General features: G+C 42.6%; 1 protein-coding gene and 1 non-coding gene across 3 annotated transcripts in view; both read right to left on the minus strand.

Moving 5' to 3' along the window:
• LOC129068792 (protoheme IX farnesyltransferase, mitochondrial) overlaps nucleotides 1-22,178 on the minus strand; it is a 118,097-nt gene that overhangs the window by 79,661 nt on the left and 16,258 nt on the right. For both annotated transcript variants that reach the window (XM_054571215.1, XM_054571216.1), the window contains exon 4: nucleotides 3,391-3,515. In XM_054571215.1, coding sequence (XP_054427190.1) covers nucleotides 3,391-3,515 — 125 coding nt within the window. The remainder of the gene's footprint in view (nucleotides 1-3,390; nucleotides 3,516-22,178) is intronic.
• On the minus strand, nucleotides 13,759-13,887 carry LOC129068829 (small nucleolar RNA SNORA30/SNORA37 family). Its single transcript, XR_008528962.1, has one exon. It is a non-coding gene; the product is annotated as a small nucleolar RNA SNORA30/SNORA37 family (small nucleolar RNA).

Below are 22,178 nucleotides of genomic sequence, written 5' to 3' on the forward strand. Positions count from 1 at the left end.
ATACTCTTAGCCTCTATTAAAAAATTTGTGTGTATGTAATATAAGTAAAATAATCCTCAGTACAGCTTATTATAGCATCTAATATGTCAAATACTCAAAATAATTATGATTATTCTTATCTTTTTCAATTTAATTCATTCTACTTGAATTTATTCAGCTTTTCACTTTTAGTTTCTCAAGATTCAATCAGCCCAAGCCACTTAAAACATTTTATCTTTTAATTGCTAAACTAAAAACATTTTATGAATTGCTTTCATCCTTTGAAGGCATATCTGATTTAAAGTTACGCTATAATTTTGAATTAAGCATGTGTATGTTTTATAAAACATGTATGTAATTCCTTTCTACATTTTTATGTTAGTGGTTTCTCATATATACATAATGCATATATAAAGATATATATATCTTAATGCCTATAATGCATTATATAAAATATATAAAGATATATATCTTTATATAAAGATACAATGCATATAAATATCTTTATGCATTAGTCGCTACTTCATAAATCAAAAACTGAATCTCATTTTCTCTTCATAGAACAAGTGTAAGAATAGTTTTTCAAAGCTTTATTTTTTTATACTTTCACAGAGAGATCACAGAAGTGGGGTACAAAAAAGAATCACTCAGAACTAAGTTAATAACAGCTAAAGAAGGTATTTAAAAAATACAAACTGGTTTGAATCCTTTCATAAACATGGAGAGTAGTAATGTTTTTCTTCTACCGAACTCTGTTAGAAGCTGAAAAACTTGTATACATACTAACCGCATACGGTATATGCACTCTTTAAGTTAACACCAACTCCCCCCTCAAAAACCAGTAAGGTCTTCCGTTTTGCTGAAGACTATTTCTTTTTTTTTAATTTTACTTGTTTATTTTTACTTTTTAAAATTATTTTATTGTTAAAGTACAGTTGTCTCCATTTTCCCGCCACCACTTTCCCCTGCCCTCCTGGCCACCCCCCACCCTCAATCCTTCCCCACTTCGGCTTTGTCCACGGGTCCTTTATACGTGTTCCCTGATGACCCCTCCCCTTCTTCTCCCCCATTATCTCCCTCCCCCCTCCCCTGGTCACTGTCAGTTTGTTTTTTATTTCAATATTGCTGGTTACAAAAACTATTTCTTTATCTGTTGTTCAAAAACTCAGTTAAACCCTTGTTGCCTAGTATATTAATTAAAGGCACTAATGAAAGTGGCCTCACATTCCTTTAATTTTATGAGACTGCCTACCAACACCAGACCTAAAATATTTCCAACATATTATTTACAAAATATTGTAATTCAGAAAGCTGATCAGTAACACAGCGACAATGTATGATGATGGGAATCACTGAGATTTTTAAAGTACTGTGAGGCTCTGAAGGAAAGGAGGGCCCAAGAAAAGTGGAAGGAAGCAATGTGATGAATACAAGAGGATGAAGCAATTATTCATGTGCCCAACAAGCACCAATTAAGGGTGACATCGCGCCCGACACTGACGACACTGACGAGGCCTGTGGGCGATCAGTGACATGTGCGCAGGGCTGTGCGAGAGCTCCGGAGGGAGACCGGGAGGGGTGCGGGTAAGTGAGATGCTTCCCAGGGCTGCAAACCAACGCGAGCAGGAAGTAACGCCAGAAGGGGCTGGCGCTGCAATTTGCCAGCACCTTTGTCAGTACCGGGAACAGTCCCACCATGCAGCTCTGAGGCTTTCCACAGGGACAGCTTTAAAATCGGCAGACCCCAACTCACCCCCTGTAGCAAAGAAACATCCCACAGACTGCGACAGAAAGTGGCCATCTAAACGCACACTCTTTTTAAAGTTTCTAAAACCTTGGTCTAATATTCAGGTTCTGTAAATTTTTGTCTAAATGTAAATCATTTCATTTCTTTCCTCCAGTTACTTTTTTTTGCTACAGCTGATGGGTTTTTTTTTTTCTTCCCACGAAAATTTCATGACCCACCTTTACTAGGGCAATGTGTGGGGGATGTTGCAGCTTTAAGTCAAGATGGCTCTGCGTTACTTTTATAAAATCTTGGCATTTCTGTTGAACCAAGTGATGCTTATTAGTTTGTTGTTTTTATTGCTTTGTTTTTCTTGAACCCCCACACTTTTATTTTAAACCTTTTATTTAAACCTACATAATCAAATAGGAGCCAGCGGTTAGTATATCGAAGCTAAATCAGCTCTTCAATTAAAAAAAAAAAAAAAAGCCTGAAAACTAGAATAAGTTCCTGGCTGAATCTTATGACATAGATTTATAACTAAATAAAGGTAAAAATTTTTAAATTTTTTTGAAAAACAGACCCAAAATAGCCTTATAAATCCATTTTGCTTATACTGCTTTCCATTCAAATTTTCATTAAAAACATGTTTATTGTGAAACCATAATTTTCTCTTAGCCAAGAAATATGGGAGTGTAGCATAAGGAAGGAGCAATTTGGAAGAGATGGCATCGTGGATTGTAGGAGAGGACAGTACTATTGGTAACGTGGTAGGGCTATTTGAACCTCTCATAAGATTGTTTTGTCTTTAAAAATAATAACAAAAAAATGAACCTTACTTGAAACAGATTCATACTTCTCCAAGTAGCTGATAATTCATTACTAAAACACAATGATTGCAGGCATTATCAAACTAGAATTCCCACATTTTGTGGACTACCAACTTATATATCCACTCAGCCAAGCTGTTTTCCTGCTGGTAACTCGAATTCCTGTTTTAAACCTGTGCCAATTCCTCTTGGGTGTTCTGGTGATGAAAACAACTTTCCCTTAAGTTTTAGCCAAGACTTTTTCACTAAAGTATCTTATGAAAAAGCCACAGCGCTGGAGCACACCACAATGACCAGGAAGGGGGAAAAACTATTTTGGAAAATTATTTTGATGTTTAAAATAATGGGGGAGGGGAGAGATGCATTAAAAAGAACATGCTGATTAAAAATAATATGCTAAAAATAATTAGCTGATTAATAATATGCTAATTTTCATATATCTGGATGCCATACACCGTAAGTATGGATGTCGTAAGTTTACTAAATACTGATGTACTTATTTTTAAAAGTTGGCTATGCATTCTGTTTTGTGTAATAGCGATTTAAAATGGAAACACATCGCACCAAAGAAATGGTGCTCAGGGGAAGGTACCTGAATGACACAAGGTATCCCAGGCACTTGAAGCAGGTATGCTACTGCTCTCTCACCTGAACATAACTGAAAACCTTTCAGCTCCAAAGACAAGACAGATTGGTTAGGCAACCCACAGGCCTCCACAAGATATACAGTGTTAGAAGTTCAGAGTATCTCTTCATGTATACATGATTATGGAAGGCTTTTTAAAAAATGTGACAGTACCACCAACTAGGAAAAAGGAACAATATCAAAATCTAACTGAAAGGTGACAAACTGACCTGATTGATGGAGTTGGCAGCACAGGATGCAAGGCCTGTTCCCACAGAAGCAAGCAGAAAACAGGACCAGTCAAAAGGCCCCGGAGCCAACGCAAATCCAGCGGAGGTGGTGCCCACAACTAGAGCTGCAACAGAGAAAGGGAGCAGGTGTCTCGTTACCACGCAGGTTCCAGACCAAGCCATCTTCCACATAAACCAATCGATTACCTTAACAACATGGACCACAGCTAGTCTTTTATTTAAAAAAATTAAAAAACATTTTTCCAGATTATAAAAATTATATGTGTTCATCACAGAAAAATTCTCATTTTCCTTTAATTCCATTATATGCAAGAGGAAAAAATAAGGTAGGCGTTTTAGATTGGCTCACTCATTCATTCAACAAACATTTACTGAATAACTCATTCACACTCAGTACCATGCTGGGCGTTAGGCACTGTGAGGGACACTGGAGTGAGAGAGGTTAATTCCTGCTCTCAGAGTTTATCTGACAGGGATGTAACAGACATACATACAATAGCAACTATGTAACACAATATAGCAAACAATAAGGGTCTTAATTCTGTGGGTCTTAATTCTACCTGAGTAGAGGGCCTGACCATAACAGATGACGGTCCCAGGGGCCAGAAGACGATGAGGGGTAACTACAGGGAGAGGACAACCCTATGGCCAGCAACAGAAGCAAAAGGGAGAGGCAAGGTGCAGCAGCAAAGCCGTGCAGTTCCAGCACGCGCTGTGGCTGCTCCTTTTCTTTTTCTTTTTTTTAGATTTTATTTGATTATTTATAGAGAGGGTAAGGGAGGGAGAAAGAGAGGGAGAGGAACAGCTATGTGTCCTTGCCTCTCACATGCCCCCTATTGGACACCTGGCCCACAACCCAGGCCTGTGCCCTGACTGGGAGTCAATCCAACGACCCTTTGGTTCTCAGGCTGGCACTCAATCCACTGAGCCACACCAGCCAGGGCATGGCTGCTCCTTTTGTTTAGGCTCTGGTCCTTCTCTCCTGGGGGCTGGGGAGTGTCTAAGAGTGGTACGGAGGCCAGCTGCAGACACTGGGAAAACGACGGCCGTTGGTGAGCTAATCGGGGGCGGCTTCCGGAACCGGGCCCTGAAGCTGGACCTTCAGGACGGGATGCAGAAAAAGGAGACCGGTGGGATGGGCAGCACTGCAGGTGTCTGGGTAATTCCAAGAACGGGCACAGGGGCAAGAAAGACCAGTGTCAAGAGTCTGAAGCATGTGCGGCATCTGCCTAGACTTTCAAACCAAAGAGCTAGGAAGCATGTTTGAGTCTCTCCGTTCTCACCCTTCTCTACATCCCATCGTTGCGAAGTACTGTCTGTGCTTCTTCCACGTGCATTTCCAACACAGCTCAGTGCCATCATCTAGCCCAGCGGTTCGCAACCAGGGTGGCTCTGCCACCGGGGACACCTGGCGAAGCCTGGACACGTATTTATTGTCACACCTGGCACGTGTGGATTCTGCTGTCCTCCAGTGGGTAGAGGCCAAGGATGTTTCTAAATGTCCTATGGTACACGAGACAGCCACAACAAAGACTTTTCAGGTCCAAAATGTCGGTGTAAAGAAATTGAGAAACGTGTGACCTAGTGCAAGCCATTATCTTGCCGGGAGAAAGGCAAGGGCCCCCTTCCTAATTGATCTCCTCTTTCCCCCACCTTGCTCTGCACCCCAATGCCAAGTGCAAATGTAAACATATCATATCTCTCTGCGGCATAGAAAATCTCTGATACTATACCTGGAATAGAATGCAAATTTGCCCCAGCCATACAAGGGCAACTTACACCTTTCTCTAGCTCATTTATTAGTCTCCCACCACAAGGGTCTTTTTTGTTTTTTTAAATTTTTTTATTAATTATATTTTGATTATGCTATTACAGTTGTTCTGACTTTTCCCCCTTTGCCTCCCTCCACCTAGTAACCGCTACTTCCTCAGGCAATCCCTCCACCATTGTTCAAGTCCATGGGTCGTGAATCAATTTCCTATACTGTACTTTACATCCCCATGACTATTCTGTAACTACCTCTTTGTACTTCTTAATCCCCTCACCTCGTCCCTCATTCCCCACACACCCCCCACCCATCTGGCAACCATCAAAATGCTCTCCGTATCCATGATTCTGTCTCTGTTCTTATTTTAGTTTGATTTTTAGATTCATATGTTGATACATAAATATTTATTGCCATTTTATTGTTCATAATTTTGATCTTTTTCTTAAATAAGTCCCTTTAACATTTCATATAATAATGGTTTGGTGATGATGAACTCCTTAGGTTTGTTTTTTGTTTGTCTGAGAAGCTCTTTATGTGCCCTTTGATTCTAAATGAAAGCTTTGCTGGGTAGAGTAATCTTGGCTGGAGGTCCCTGCTTTTCATGACTTTGAATACTTCTTGCCAATCGCTTTTAGCCTGCGAAGTTTCTTTTGAGAAATCAGCTGACAGTCTTATAGGAACTCTCCTGCAGGTAACTGACCTTTTTTCTCTTGCTGCTTTTAAGATTCTCTCTTTACTTTTAACCTTTGGTATTTTAATTATGATGTGTCTTGGAGTGGGTCTCTTTGCATCCATCTTGTTTGGGACCCTGTCTGCTTCCTGGATTTGCATGTCTATTTCCTTCACTGTATTAGGGAAGTTTTTTAATTATTCTTTCAAATAGGTTTCCAATTTCTTGCTCTTTCTCTTCTTTTCACACTCCATGTGCGAATGTTAGACCTCTTGAGGTTGTCTCAGAGGCTGCTTATAGTATCCTCATTGTTTTTGGATTATTTCTTATTGTTCTAATTGGTTGGTTTTTTCTTCTGTATGTTCCAAATCCCTGATCTGATTTTTGGCTTCATCCACTCTACTGTTATTTCCCTATAAATTGTTCTTCATTTCAGTCAGTGTATCCTTTGTTTCTGATTGGATCTTTTTTATTCTGTTGACATCCTTACTAAGTTCCTTGAGCATCCTTATAACCAGTGTTTTGAACTCTGCATCTGATAGATTGTTTATCTCAATTTTGTTTAGCTCTTTTTCTGGAGTTTCAATCTGTTCTTTCATCTGGGCCATGTTTCTTTGTCTCCTTGCTTTGGCAGCCTCCCTGTGTTTGCTTCTATGTATTAGGTAGAGCAGCTTTGACTCCGTGTCTTGGTAGTGTGGCCTAATACAGTAGGTGTTCTGTAGGGTCCAGTGGCACAGCCTCCCCTATCACCCAAGTTGGGTAATGTAGGTGTGCCCTTCGTGTCAGCTGAGTATACCCTCCTCTTGTAGTGGAAACTTGGTTGCTGTTGGCAGATCAATGGGAGGGATTTACCTGGGCCAGTCAGTTGCGAGGACTGGCTGTGACCACTGACCACCACCCTCTGCCCTTGTGGAAGATCAGCTGTGCAGGGGCAGGGTGCTGGTACTCTGACATGGTCTGTAGCTGCCCACTGGGCGCGCAGGCTCTGGGGTTTCCCAAGTGGTGCAGGGCAAGGTCAGCCCAGCCCCCACCTGTGTTCTGCCCTGGGCCACCCTGCCTGGGCTATAAAGCAGTCTGAGATGGCTGCTACTTGTGCTGGGCTTGGAGATTCCCAGGCAAAGCTGAGCTGTGACTCTAGGTTGGCTGCTGCTAGTGCCAGGTCTGGGGCTCACTGAGGCCAGCTGGTGCTTGTTTGAGAAGATTTAGGAAGTTGTGAAGCATGAGCTCAGACCAGCCATTCATATGGAAAAGCAGCTTGGGTGGGCCTGTAAGCTGGGTGGGGTGGAGTGTGGATCTCCAAGGTGGGTCACACAGTGTTAGACAGGTTGACAGAGTCCCAGATATGGCACCAGCTTGCCGGCTCTGTGGTGGGAGGGCTCAGAAAAGGGACAATGGCCTCTGACCACCTTCATGCCAGCTATTTCAGTTCCTCCCTGGTGCCTTTCAAGTTGCTACCTTAGTGCTGAAGCTCAGAGGGAGTAAGTCTGAGTAGGTGAGTCCATGTGTAGGTTCTTTAAGAGGAACCACTTAGGACTCTAGCAGTTTCTTCCATCAACTCAGTCCCTGCTGGTTTTTGCAGCCAGAAGTTGTGGGAATTTATTTTCCTAGCACTGGAACCCTGAGCTGGGGGACCTGGTGTGGGGCTGATCCCGAGATATCACTCCTGAATTCTTATCCACCACATGTGGCTGTGGGAACAGCCTGTTCTACCTCTGCACCCCTCTTACCAGTCTGGATGGATGTGGTTTCTTTAATTCCGTAGCTGTCAGACTTCCATTCACCTCGATTTCTGATGGTTCTGAGTGATGGTTGCTCTATATTTTAGTTTTACTTTTAATGTGTTTGTGGGAGGAGGCGAGCCATGTCTGCCTACGCTGCCATCTTGGCCAACAGTCTCTTTTGTTTTGGGGGTATTTTGTTTTTTAAGTACGCCAAGCTCCTTCTGGCCTCAGGACCCTTGTACTTCTGCTTCCGCTGCCTCCGTCATGAGCAGCTCCTTCTCATCCTTCAGATCTTGCCTTAAACGTTACTTCGTAGAGAGAACTTCCCTGATCATCGTATGTGCAGGAGGCCCTCCCTCACTCTCCTCATCCATTATTATCCCCATAGTCTTCATCACCTGCAGCTCCACGTGGGCATGTGAATCTCCTGAAGGCGGGAGCCCTGACGGCGTTTCACTGCTGCATTTTAAGGGTTACCACTACGCTATGTGGAGAGTAGCACTTACTAGAGGAAGAGGAGGAAGGGTGGCAGCTGTCAGATTGCAGAATATCAAGTGGAGGAGTTTGCCTTTTGTTTGATTGGCAGTAGAGCATCACTGACAGTCTACTTAATGCAGGAACATAATCTATAACTGCAAGTTTAGCCTGGCAGCAATGCGCACCAGGATTCCCAACAGGCGGAGCTATGCAGAGAGACAGTCTGACAGGCTGGACCATTAATCCACTCACATAAACATAGCAAAAATGAGAACTGAACAGATATAAAGGGTATTTTGATGGAACAATTGTTAGGACTTCTTAGGTCAAAGGTAGGAAGATAAAACAAAATAACAACAAAAAAAGAATAAAAGGTAAAGGGCTGCACTGGGCAACCTGAAGAAGAATGGTGACATGAACAGAAATAAGGTGTTTAGCTAGGTGGTCTTCGGGGAACATGCTGCTTGTGAGGAACCCAGGGACATCCCAGTGGAAAGTTACAGAACATTAAACCAGAGCTCAGGGGACAGATGGAGGCAGGAGACAGACAGCTCTGGAGTCATGTCTAAGCCCGAGGGAACGGATGAGATCAACGATGGACAGCAAAGAGTGAAAAGGAGTGTATAAAAAAAATCCGAATTTTGTACAGACACAGACAAGGGACAGACGCTGACAAAGACTATTTGGAGGCAAGAATCAGGAGGATGAGGTGTCACAGATGTCCAGTAAATGTGTGAGGGGCCACAGGAAGCAAGGCTGGAAGGCACCTCCGCTGACATTCACAAGTACATGCCAGGGAAACGGATTACGCCTTCTCGTGGTCACAAACTGGTGGGCGCGCCCTTCAGTCTCGTTCCACCAGCACTGAATGAGCACTTTATTTATAGTTCCGCCATATGCACAAGCTCTGACCATGACGCCTAGGCTAGGCGCAGGCTTCCTGATATTTCTTTATTTCTTTGATTGGGATCAATGATAATTTGCAAAGATGCCTTAAATACATACAAGGACTGTCAACCTAAACCAGAAGTTTCTAGAGAGCACGTATTTGGCAAAGGGCCCCTCCCTTTAACTTGGTGGCCCTCACATGTTATGTGTATCAGAATCTCCCGGGGGAAGATGTGCCTCCAGAAAAGAAAATAGAGGTAAGGTTAAAGCAGACCGAAGAACAAGGCCCAGGAATGCGAATACCGGTTTGGATAAAGTTTACAAGACGACTAGCAGCTAATGGCAAACAGGAGGCTTACTACAAGTCACAGAGACACATCGAGGAGAAGAGTGGGCTGGCTCAGGCCAGAAAGCACGCGCTCTCCCCGCTCTGCTCCTGCGCCTGCCCTGGCCCACATCGGTACACAAGTCAGAACACAGCGATTTCGCTGGAGCCCAGAACAGCAGCAAACCATCGCCACCCCCACCCTCCACGTTGGACCCGGGGCAGCAATCCAAGACCAAACACTATTTCAAAGGAAACAATCTGAAGAAACTTTTAGCTCTCTAATTCTCTAACGACTTATGCCCAAAAGAAAATGCCACAGTGATTCCACGCTTTGAAAACAGTAGCTGCAGGTGCATATAAAAAGATATTTTACCCAAGTGAGACAGTAAAAGAACAGCCTCTCGTATAATAGCCATACTTGCGCACATTTAGTGACCATCAAGAAAAGCACCATTTTTTTAGAGCAAACAAAACTCCTTTTACGATACTCAAACAGCACTGTTCTTTGAGTGGGCTTTTTCATTTTTTACAGCGATCGCACCATAAACTGCGAGGCCTGGAGGACAGGCCGGCGCTCCACAATGCCAGTCGTCTCGTTCTGCGCCCCTCAACAGCTCCCCAGGTGGGCCAGGCGACTCCTCGCACAGGGCCCTGTGTGCCGCAACAAGCCAGGACCGGACGCAAAGGCCCTGACACCCAGGCTACTTCCCAGCTGCGCCGGAGGAATGCTGCCACCCAGGAAGCAAGGCTGATGGGAGACGCTGGGGGAAGAGGCTGCGCGGTGTTCCCTCTCCAAAGGAGCTAAGTAAGTTGCTTTTATCACAGAATAAATCAGTCAAAATAACTCATGATTATTTTAAGGCCTTGAACCTTAAATCAAAAGTAGACTGCTTATTAACATCTCTGGTGGTTATAACAGCATAGAAAAATCCTATCTCAATATATAAGTAGCAAAAGCTAGAGTCACCAAAATAACTACTTTAGGTATCTCTAAATATCCGTATCAAAATTTTGCATTGTGCTTTATAAACAAATTAGAAAAATCAATTACCACAACAGTGGGCAAGAAAGCACATCATCATTAAACTGTCAAACTAAAAATATAAAAAGAAATTTAAAATCAAAGAGTATTGTGAATCTGTTAATTCAGAGGAGAAAGTATTTTGTTTTTCTTTTTATTCACCTTGGGGCTTCAATGAGTGATGAACCACATAGACAGCACATTAAATTTTTAATTAATGGGGTCAATGGATAAGCTGAGAGATAGAAAGCAGTTTGCAAAAAAACTGAGAAAGGGAAAAGGTAAGACAACAATGACTAAATTCACAAAACAGAAATACTGCTCAATTTAAAGATGTAAAAATTATGAGTGGTAATATATATTAAAAATGATAGGGATTATTATTATAGCAGAGAAAATCTGAATTTTGTAGCACATTTCCCCAAAAGATCAAAAGCTAACAAAGGATGTATTTACACTTACTTCATCAAAGCAATTAACTTAAAGAAAGAGAAAGGCAGAGGATTGATAAATTGTACAACCAGGATTGACCAAAGCAATATTCTCATACAGCACTGCCACAAGTGTAATTAAACTTTTCATTGATTTCCTGGGATTCATTACATAGAATCATTTTACAATGCCAGGATCTCATCAAAGTGAATGTAATATATTCTTTCATTAATAACACTTGAAATTATATTTTATTTGGTAATCTCATATTCTGTCCCTTCACAAATACACATAAAATCAATGCTGCCCACGAAGCATGACCCATCCAACTGAGGCCCAGAGGCACTGCCTGCAGGCCCCAGGGTGACTGACTCCGGAGGCCAGGGAAGGGTAGCCTTCCCGTCCAACAGCGCCTGCGCCGTCCCCGTCCCTGCTGCCGGGTGGGGGTCCGGCCAGTGACCCACGCAGCCCATGCACGTTCACTAACAGCCGTGACGGCGCTTAGAGATGAAGGCGTCCTGACTCTGAGGCCCAAGTTTTCACAGCTCCAGCCTCACCGGTCGGTCGACCTCTTCTGAACCACAAGGCCTGGCTGAAGGCTGGCCAGGGCCACTGCCTTCCAGATCCTACCATTAACCAGATTAAAAAAAAACACCATCTCTTGTCTGCCTGCTTTCTCCAGGGAGAAGTTCTTAATGTTTGCTCTCTATAATTTAAAAAAAAAAAAAAATTATTTTGCAATAGTCACAGTTAGGCAAGTCCAGCTGGCCTGGAAGCACGCAAACACCCAATGTGAATTGCCCACGAGGGCCTCGAGGCCGAACTACAGCGGCCTCCCACAGCAGAGCAGTCCACTGGCCGGAAGGGACACGGGACCTCAGTCCAGAGAGGCACAGAAATGGGCTCTGCTGACCGCCTGGGAGCCTGGAAGACGCCCTGGAGCCCCAAGGAGAACCACAGCCCTAAGCAAACATGCTGATCTCAGGCTGGTAAGACTCAGCAGAGAATCCAGCCAGGCCCTGACTGGACTTCTGAAATAGTAACATTGTGTTGTTTTAAACTGCTAGTGTGTGGTAGCCTGTTTTGCAATAAGAGAGAACTCATACATACTGTAACAAGGATGGCATTTAAGAAAAGCCAGCCTACGGAAAACACAGAGGGCTGACCAGAGCGGAGGGAAGCCGACTCAGGGCTCCACGCAAAGGCGCTGCCGGGCACGGGGCGGGGCGCGGCGCGACGAGGGCCTGGAGGACGGCAGCGTGCGGGCTCGGGTGCAGGCGAGCATTTTGAAGGCGGTGGCATTTTATAGAATAAGTGTATGCGACTACAGCAAAGGAGTTAAACATAATTCAGGAACTCAAAAAATAATAAAATCTTAAAAGCAATTTAGGGTTAACTGGCCTAATCTCTGTCCTAATTTAAGAATCCATTCCACAACATTGCAGATGGATGCTATGTCTGAATCTGGCGACAGGAATCTCTCTCCCCCTGGGCAAACTCTTCTCTATAGAAGAATTCCAGCGGTAGGCCAGTTCTCTCTCATACCAAGTCAAATCAACCTCCTGGAGGTACCCACTTACAGAAGTCATTTCTGTCTTTTTGGGCACAGTCAATTAATTTTTGCTCAGCACAGGCCTTCAATCACACAAACGAAATAGGCCCACAGTCTGTGCTTCTCCAGACTAAGTGTCCCCGGTGACCAACCACCCTTGACTTCCACACTCTTGTCCACATCAAGGGACACCTTTTAGAGGCACACTGGTTTTTCACCCTTCACATAAGCACTCAGCACAATGCCTGGCAAACAGTAAGACCTTATTAAATGGCGTGCTTGGTAATCATTAAAATGTGGTTCTGAGAATTTGGATGACATATTTCTCTGGCTACTAAGCTTAGACTTAAAAGCGGTGCATAAGGGAAGTTGAAGAAACAACAAAGTATTTCAAAAAAGTGCCACACACCTCCGCCTTATAATCTACGTGACCTTTCTCTTGCTCTTGGGCCGTGACTATAAAGTAGTTCTTAATAAAATACGGAGTAGAGATGGCAATACAAAAATAAAGATAAGTAAAAACAAAACATACATTTATGAAGCACTTTACAATGCCACAATGTTTTTACATTTATTTAAATCTCAGAAACACTGCACTTCAAAATGGTGTATGAGGTGTACTCACCTCAGGGGTATGAGAAGAAAATGTGAAACCTTTCACTTACATTTGACTTTTCAATTCTTTCTTTAAAAGCACTCAGTTGGCATATCTTAAAATGAATATAACACATAGGTATAAGAGCAAATGAATTTTATTTATAAATATCCGTACATTTTCTTATGTAGGACATGTATATACAATAGTATAAATATTATAAATATATATGCACACTTAAAACTTCTTACTGATAGAGCACATGACTAACACACTTGGGAGAACCCTGCTCTAAAATAAACAGCAAGGCAAGCAAAGTAGACATTAACAGTTGATTTTACACATGGACATGCACGTGCCGGTCCGCGGCAGTGAACCCAATCTAGGATCTCATCCCAGTTTATGCGCAATATTGGGCTCTCTGCTTTAGAGACATTCTTTAACAAGTATTCCAAAGACTCACTTTCCAAGGAAAATTCAACCAAATGAGGGAAAGATACACAAACGCACACACATACACACAATCACCTAGCCAGTCACAAAATCAAAAACCAGGTCCGTAAAGCTTCGGCAGCACTGTAAGCCTGCACACAGCCCGCAAATACATGTTTCTCACACCACAGGCTTCAGGGGGAACTGCAAGGAGGCGCGGAGCGCGCAGCGCCGGGGGAGGGGCCCCGTTGCCGGGGCCAACGCGGCTGCACCGGCGGGGCTCTGCCGCCCACCTTCAGGGCTGTGCAGGCCCTGGAGCGCGAGCTTGCCAGCCTCTCCGGTTCTCACCGCAGAGCACACTTTCCCAAGCAGCCGTGAACCATCTGAAAGGTTTTTGCGTCTTCTCCAATATGCAAGAGGGCTCTTTTGAAGAAGCAGCTCAGTCAAAAATAAATTTTCTTCTGTCTGTGCCACTGAGTGACAGCTGCCACTGGCACAGTCCCAGGCAAGCACGCGCTCAAGGGTTTTCTTTCAGCACCAGCTACCAAATCCCATCCCCACTGTCCGGAGGGGGGGCCTGTGAAAGTGCTAAGGAATAAATTTTTTTTTAAAAAAGGCTCGATACTTTGAGAACTATTGATCTCTGAGCATAAGCATAATGGAGGCACTCTATTTCCTTTCTGAAATCATCAATTAACAACAACCATATGGATTATATTTAAAAACTGTTCATCTACATCCTGCCTCTATCTCTGTCTTTTAATGCCTCACTATTTTTTTTAGCACTGGCCCCAAAAGAATTAAGTGAAAAACAAAGCTCCGATAAATCAATTGGGGTAATTATCAACTCTGATAAAAGATTTGGCAGAAAGATTAAAACCACTGGCTAAATGAATTTGATTCTCTATAGATTTTAAATTACCCTTGTGATGTATTATAGCTCATTATCCTTGATAGTGGATACAGTGCAATATTATTGTATTCCAAATCCTACAAACCCGAGAGGCATTCTCTCTAAGGCTCTTTTGTATACAAAGCGGATAGAGAGTAGGCAGTTAATAAATTTGTATGTGGTTTTGTTTATGTAGGTGTCCAAGCAAGGGAAAGGCTTTTTTAGTTGATCTCAAAGTTCTAAATTATATAACTTAATTAAGAGGCAGGAATCAAGTCTCTTCTGATTTTCAAATGAGCATGTATTTTTTACTTCATAGCTGTACTTGTGATTTCCTCCTCTCTCTTCATTTCTATTAACACCTTAAGCTTCAAATAGTTCAATTTCTAATTTGAGTTTTTTAGGCTCCCTGGCTTGGCAGTGTTCTGTGAACCTCCTGACACAGGCATCTTACCCACACTTATATCAAAGAAGGTGGTAATTCTGACGCCTATTGTTAAGTTCAGATGAAAAGTCAATTGATGAGAGATGTGGTATTTTTTTCCTCAGCCACATTAAAGAGTATCAATCAGAGGTACCTGATTACAAACCATAACCACTTCTGGTTAAAAGATAAGACTTTATACAGATTTTTTAATAACACAGCTGCAAAACTAAGAACTTATGGTATCTTCCTGTTTTCCTTTTTTCTTTTCTTATAGCTAATGACCGAAGCTGGTATGAAAAATCCTAAAACCAAACTAAAAGTTGTAACTTCAAATTTACTGAGTAACACAGTCACCAGAATGAAACATTTAAGTATGATCACTAAGGCAATTAACCAGGAAGCATTTGGTTTGCATTTATAGTCAGCATTCAGAAAAGGGAAAGAAAATACCTATCACATCTGTTTAAATACATACATAAATAAAATCTGTTTATAGATAAGTTAATTATGTAACACTGAAAGAAAGCCTAAGATTGTTTTTCCATTGTTTTTAAGCTTTTCTACTGTCGTCTTATTTTTAGTTTTCTTCCCTTCTCAATAAAGAAACATTTCTTCTCAATATACTTGATAACCAACACTTTATATCTTGTATAATTAGCTTAAAAGCTTTTCCATAAAACAGAAGCCCGTCAAACTTTTAAGAAGTGGAAACACGCCTTTTGAAAAATGAGTTTGGCAAAAAGGAATTGTCTGTTGTATAGTTTTCACTAAAATAGTGAAGTATTTTCTCAGTTTCTTATCAAAATTGTCACTGTCCAGACAGCAAGTATTTTATGATAAATACTTAAAATAATAAAGAATTAAGATTAAGCATTCACTTAGCGTTCTGATTTTGACAGTATTTAGTGTGTATCTAATTTTATTATTTTATACAACACATGTAACAGGTCAGGAAAATGAACCTACTCGTTCATTCTTCATGTCTGGACATAAATGCAGACATATATTAATGTATCATTATTTTCTTTTTCACTGAGTACTTTCATTTACTCTGGGTAACCAAATAGTTATGCGATAATAATGGCTATGTTATTACTCTAGACATTCAAGAAAACTTACTAGCAAGAAAAGTCTTTTATATACTTTTAAGATGATGAACTACTGAAAAAACTCCCTGAATGGTGCTGATGTCCCTTTAAGTGAAACTGACAATCCATAATCATCATTTGCCAAACCCAATAGATGATTAATTGATAACATTTATATTCCCTACTAATCTGAAAAAAAAAAAAAGTCTCCTGGGTGAGGGAGGACCAGATCATTTAGAATAACAAAGTCACGTTGTTGAGGATCCCTCTGACCTTCAAGGGGTAACTTTTAGAGAAAAACATAGGGCCATTCCAATTCCCCAGTCATGCTGAGTACAAAATAAGGTAGCATATTAAAAACTTCAGGACACAATGACAACAGGTGAAAGCGTTGGGAACTACAAAGCTCAGCAGCCTGGAGTCACCTGGAACATTACCTTTCAGTCACCACTAAGCACTCCATTATGTAGTACAGTAAAATACAGCAGGCCCTTGACTGAATAAGGTCATTTAGTCCAATGACCTTTCGTTACAACGTTGATCAGGAAAGGAAATCAATTCAAGCAGGGGCCGCTGTCTGTGTGGAGTGTGCATGTTCTTCCCATGTATGCGTGGGTTTCCTCCCACACCCCAGAGATGTGTGTGGGGTGAACTGATGTGTCTCAACTGCCCCCGTCTCAGCGAGTGTGTGCGCGTCGCCCTTGGAGGGAAAGGCGTCCATGCCAGGGTGGGTCCCGCTCTGTGCCCGGAGCTGCCCAGATATGCTCTGGCCACTGTGACCCTGCACTGGAATACAGTGAGTTGGAAAATAATTCTTTCTTTTTTAAACTAAAAACTAATTTTATTTTAATTGATATTTTATTAATATTTACTATTATTGAGGCAATGTATCCAGTATGTATGCTTAAATATATGTATAGCTCACATTTATTTCAAAGTTTAATATTAGAAGTGTTTTGGGTTTTCATTTAGAAGTTTGGTGATTTCTATGACCAGAACTTAACTCCTGTTTATATCAATTAGCCTACAGGAAGACTGGTTTTGTTATATTGTTTTGCTTAAAGTCACAGCTTCCAAGAACCTATTGATGACATTAAGCGAGGACTTACTATAATTGATTACTTATAATTAAAAAGGCTAATCTGTTCAAAATTCTGCACACAGTGGCATCAATGTTGGTACCTCAGTACTCATTGTTCATTCATTTCAGAACTCGAGATGAGTGCCAAAACCCACGAGTACCAAATGATTAAGTATTTTCTTTTGCTGGGCAGTGTGGTGACTCATACAAGTTTTGGCAAGTGCAATGGGTCCTGAGCAAGCCCTCAGTGACAAAACACCTTTTTTCTCGGCAAAACATGATGAGTGCAGGGTTTGACGAATTCTGAAGCTGACAAGTACCAAGGTATGACTGTACTTTTTATTCCACTGAGCTTCTATTTTCTGAGCACCTGTTATGTGCAAGGCATGAGCAAGGTCATTGGGATGCGGCAGTCACCAAGGGGGACGTGGCTGCTGCCCTCCTGGCACGCACACACCAGTGACAACCCAGACAAGCCAACAGCACTGCACCACAGCGTGGCAGCACTTCCGCAGATGGAGTCAAGGAGGCCAGCGAGAATCCAGAAGGGCTTCCTAACCTTAGAAGGCTTCCCAAACCGATGTCAAAGTCAAAGACTAAGGATAAGGAGGAGTCAGCCTGGTGAACAGTCAAGAGGGTGAGGTGTAAGTAAGTGCTGGAGGCAGAAGGCACAGCAAGCACAAAAGCCACAGGGTGAGAGAGCATTCCAGATAAACATGTGCGTTCCCTACAGACAAAATAGAACAAGCTGTAAATACTGGTAAAGACGCATCCTTGTATTGTTTTACAAAACATTGATGTTAGAATCCCTCTTTTCATTCTTAACTCCAAATTCACAACCCCCCTTTACAATATAAAGAAATAAAATTACTGAATAAAAAGTTTTTAGTACTTAAAGAGCCTTGTAACATTATTTTAAAATTCTATTCTGTGTTTCATTCCTTAATCTTAATAGATGAGGTGCTAACATACTTTGCTTTGAACTGGGACCAAGCCCTTGAAAACACCCCAAAACTATAACAAGGCACCTGGCGCACCGATCCTGACTGAGAAGCAATCACCTGCTCCCCTCAGAGACTCTGATACCACACTCTCCATGGAGGAGGAGAGCTGCTTGGGCTTGTAGAATCTAAAAGGACTCCCAGATGTCACGCTGATGGAGCCATCTGCTGATGGGAGGTCGGGGGGGAGAAGAGACCGGTAAAAGCAAAGGCAATGACAGGTGAGAATTCGGATCAATTGCATTAGCAGGAAGTTGCGGAGTTCCCACTTGATCAGAACTCGACCTCCACTTTTGTTAGAAATGGGGAGCAACGTAGTTTGCTGAAGAGGAGGGTGGGTGGGGGAGACGGTGCTGACTGAGCTGTCCAAATAAGAAGTTCCTCAAAGCACGTTCTGGGACCACTCCTGACAAGAAGATCGTTAAAAGACAGATTCCTAGACCCCACTCCAGACCCTAAGTAAAGGAGTCCAGGGAGATGAGGCCCATAAATGTGCATTATAACAAGCATTCCCAGCATCTCAGATAGCAAAAAAAGTGCTAGGGCCACTGCAGACAGTGAAGTACTCTGGGCTGCCGGTGGACTCTGCAGTGGAGGCGAAAGCTGAGCAAGAGGCCAGGCCCTCAGGACCGCTGGGGCGCGGCAAAGCCCGAGGCCAGTGGATGGTGCCGCCTGGCCCGTACCCTCCTCCAGCCAAAGTCTCACCAGCAGCCTAAACTTGTACAATGCAGACATATACTTGAGCTAGTTGGCTCTTCTCTGTTGCACAATCCAGTACTAACAATCCCCAGCACAAACTAGGAGTCTCAAAATGTGTATTTGATTAACAAGATGATAGAGAATAACTGCTAACAAATCAGGATACATCTATCTACAACCACTACTGGAGAAGTAAATGTCGAGTTGGCAAATCAGTCTTCATTTAAATATACTACATATGAAGTGCACATGTGAGGCTGTAGTCCCAGGGCAGACTAAGGGGTGGTGTTTTATTTTCTTTGGGAAAATGGGAAGTGATGAGACTGGCAGCCTCATGTCCCTCTCCTAGAAAGGAATGCACTGCAGAAGGAGACAGCGCTGTGGGCGCTATGAGGACACAGAGAGTTGACTAGGCTGGATTTTAGATGCTTTGACTTTTGAAATGATACAGGTAAGGATTATGCCACACCGGACAACCTCTCCTGCAGCTCTGGAGGTAGCCACGTTGTACAGTCCTGGCCAAGGAGATAAAAGACGTTCCTATCAAAAGCTTTCCTCCACAAATAAAGGGGCAAATTCTTGTGAAGAGGTTTCTGCCTTGTCACATTGTCCCCCTTCTTCATTCTTCCTGCCTGGAATACAACGTGCTGCCGGGGGAATGGCAGCCCTCGTCAGTTCTGGAGAACAGACGCCCCACAAGCTAATAGTTACAGAGCAAATGGAAGGAACCAGGTATGTCGACACTATCCTTTAGCACTAGCTCTTCACTCCCATTTCAGACTCCTTGATACAAGAGAAAAGTAAGCCCTCCATTTGTTTACGTCACTGGTCAAGTTCTCGGTTACGTGCAGCTGAGCCCATTCTCAACTCACAGTTGTTTCTCTCTCTTCTTCCTCATGAGGCTGATCTTTCCATTCCTTCACATGCATCTACCACAGCACCTCACACAATCAATCCAATTAACATCAAACTGAATTTAAAACAAGTCATCAGAAAACAGAATAGCCTAGATAAATGTATTTTTCATCTAAACTAGAACACTGGCCCAAGCATCTAGATGGTCCTCTGCCACCAGAAGCCAACTGAAAGGGAGGAGTAAAACTAAAAATCGAAGAAAAACCCACATCAGCAATAAATTAAGTGGAGAGAGGATACTAAAACCCTCAAGAAATGTACAGGTGACAAATTGAAAATAGTTGCCGAGAGCTGACTTACTACTTTCATGACTTGAATAGCAAAAAACTGGACTACCTAAGTATCACCTCAAAAGAAATGGTCAGTATGGGAAATAAAGGCGATCTGAGAGGACGCATCACCCGTCCGGCTGCGCAGGGCGAGCGGGCCGGCGCAGAGGCCAGGGCGGCGCACGGGAGTGATGGGCCAGCTCTGCGAAAAGGGCCTCTACCATCAAAGCAGGAGTCCTCGGGGGCGGCTGCGTCACAGCTGCCGGGGGAGAAGAGCGGTCACACCACAAAGAGAGCGGGTCCTCGCCTTGACCTGACTCTCACTGGGACAACGCAGAGCCACTGCAGCACACCCTCGCCCGGGGCAGCAGGCCACGCACTGTCCCCAGGCCCGGACAGCAGGGTGTTCTTCCAGCTCAACAGGATGCAGCGCCAGGGAAACGGCTGGGCACAGGCACTACATTCTGAGAGCAGAGGCGGGCTACGCTGTAAACAGACACGGAATGTAGGACACTCGCACTGTGTGGAGTCGAAAGCACAGTGAAAACACCTTGCAGAGAAAATGTTTCCTTGCTAATAGGTCCCACTGCATCTCCTTTGGGCCACAGAACATTACACCAGTAATGCAAACTGATGGCTTCCATCTTGTAGCTTCAGCTGCAAGTGGAGAAGCCCAATAAAGTCAAGTTAAAACAGTTAGGTGAAGAAAAATCCCCCCAGGCATTTTTCAATGAATACATACTGAGCGCCTATGAGGTACCAGGCACTGCTCCGGGTATGGACATGACAGTCCAAACGGACAAATCACCCTGTCCTCGTAGCGCCTGTACTCTTTTGGGGGACTTACTGCTGTCCGGAACTGTCCTTTCTTCATCTGGGAATGGATACAGATAAAGAGGCAAAATGGGTCAATGGAAGACTTATAAAAAAGATGCTATAACAAAGCAACTAAAAGGAGCACGGACGAAAATGAGGTTGAATATGCTGATAGCAAAGGTGCACCGCAGAACTAGTTGACTATAAGCCCCTCATTAAGAATGAGGCCCACATGGCAGGGGCTGACACACCCCCAGTCTGCCCACCCTGCCCACCCTGCCCCCTGCACTCATCCCATTCCACCCACGCCAGTGGGAAGGGCACCCTTGAGACATAGTAGGGACTCAATGTATAGCAGACGAATGAGCAGAGTAGGTAGAAGAAAATACCCCATGAAACAGATAAAGTGGATGAAGGAGAGTGTACAGATGCAAATACTACCATAGCAGAACACAAAATCATGAGAATGAAGAGTAGACAGCAAAAAACCAAATCAGTGCTGTACATCACACACCTTCAGAATGAAGCGGGAAGGTAGAGTAACAAAAACAGATGGAGAGAGTGTAACAGCGAGGCAATTACACCAAAAAATTAAACAACTGGTATAAATACCAAACAAATGAGACAATCTGCTCATTATTTGATTAGCTCCCTAAAAATCTCAGAAAAGGGTCAACTGCAAAAAAACAATTTTTAAAAATGCCCCCCAATTTATTCAGTAAATGTATATAATCTATTTAAAGAAAACTATAAAATTTGGGAGCCATAAGAGAATTCTTGGATAAATGAGAACGATGAATATGGTAAATATCTCAATTACCCACCAAGTTAATCTATAAATATGTTAAAATTCCAATTTAAAAATTGATAGAATTTTAGGGGGTTAAGCAGGATTAAGATTTGTTCAGCAACAGAGCTTCACAAATTCTTACATCTGTGAATGTGACATTCAACACTGGTTAATGACTAATCATAAACTGGGCATCTCTCCACCTTACACCACTCTCTATAAGTAAAAATTTTACATGTAAAATATAAAATTAAAAAAATGTTTAAAAATATATATATTTACAAAACTTTGTGTGGGAGAGCCTAAGCATTATACAAAAACCAGAAACCACAAGAAAAAAGAATTGATAGATTTGATTACATAAAATTAATGTTTGCACATTAAAATAATAAATGAAAACCAGAAGCAAACAACATGTAAGGAATAAGACATTTACAACAGGTAAGTACAATGGATTCAAATCTTTACTATACAAAGAACTCTTCCAAGCAATACATAAAGACAAGCACTGAACAGAGGAATGGATAGAAGGCAAACAGACCATTGACCAAAAAAATACAAGTCACCATTCAACATATGGGGAAAAATAACACCTCATCAGCAGTTTTAAACATAGAAAACTTAAGTGCCATTTTTCACACATCAAATTGGTAGTTATTTAGAAAAACACTAAATAACTATCATTTATTGGAGAAGGCACGGTGAGTTGGTGGTCACTTTGGTAAAAGCATAAGCAAGTAAAGGCCTTTCTCCGGGGAGCTTAGTCAGTGAACAGCAACGGTCCTGAGCACGTGTGCCCTCTGAGCCGGCAAGGCCCCTGGAGGCACCGGCCTGGAAAATCACCCTAGGCATGGCTTCAAAGATACTACTTACAATGGTATTTATAATAATGATAAAAAACTGAA

The sequence above is a fragment of the Pteronotus mesoamericanus genome, unplaced genomic scaffold (assembly GCF_021234165.1).
Source record: "Pteronotus mesoamericanus isolate MK-2021 breed Mesoamerican mustached bat unplaced genomic scaffold, CSHL_Meso_final contig_22, whole genome shotgun sequence".
Classification (NCBI taxonomy): domain Eukaryota; kingdom Metazoa; phylum Chordata; class Mammalia; order Chiroptera; family Mormoopidae; genus Pteronotus; species Pteronotus mesoamericanus.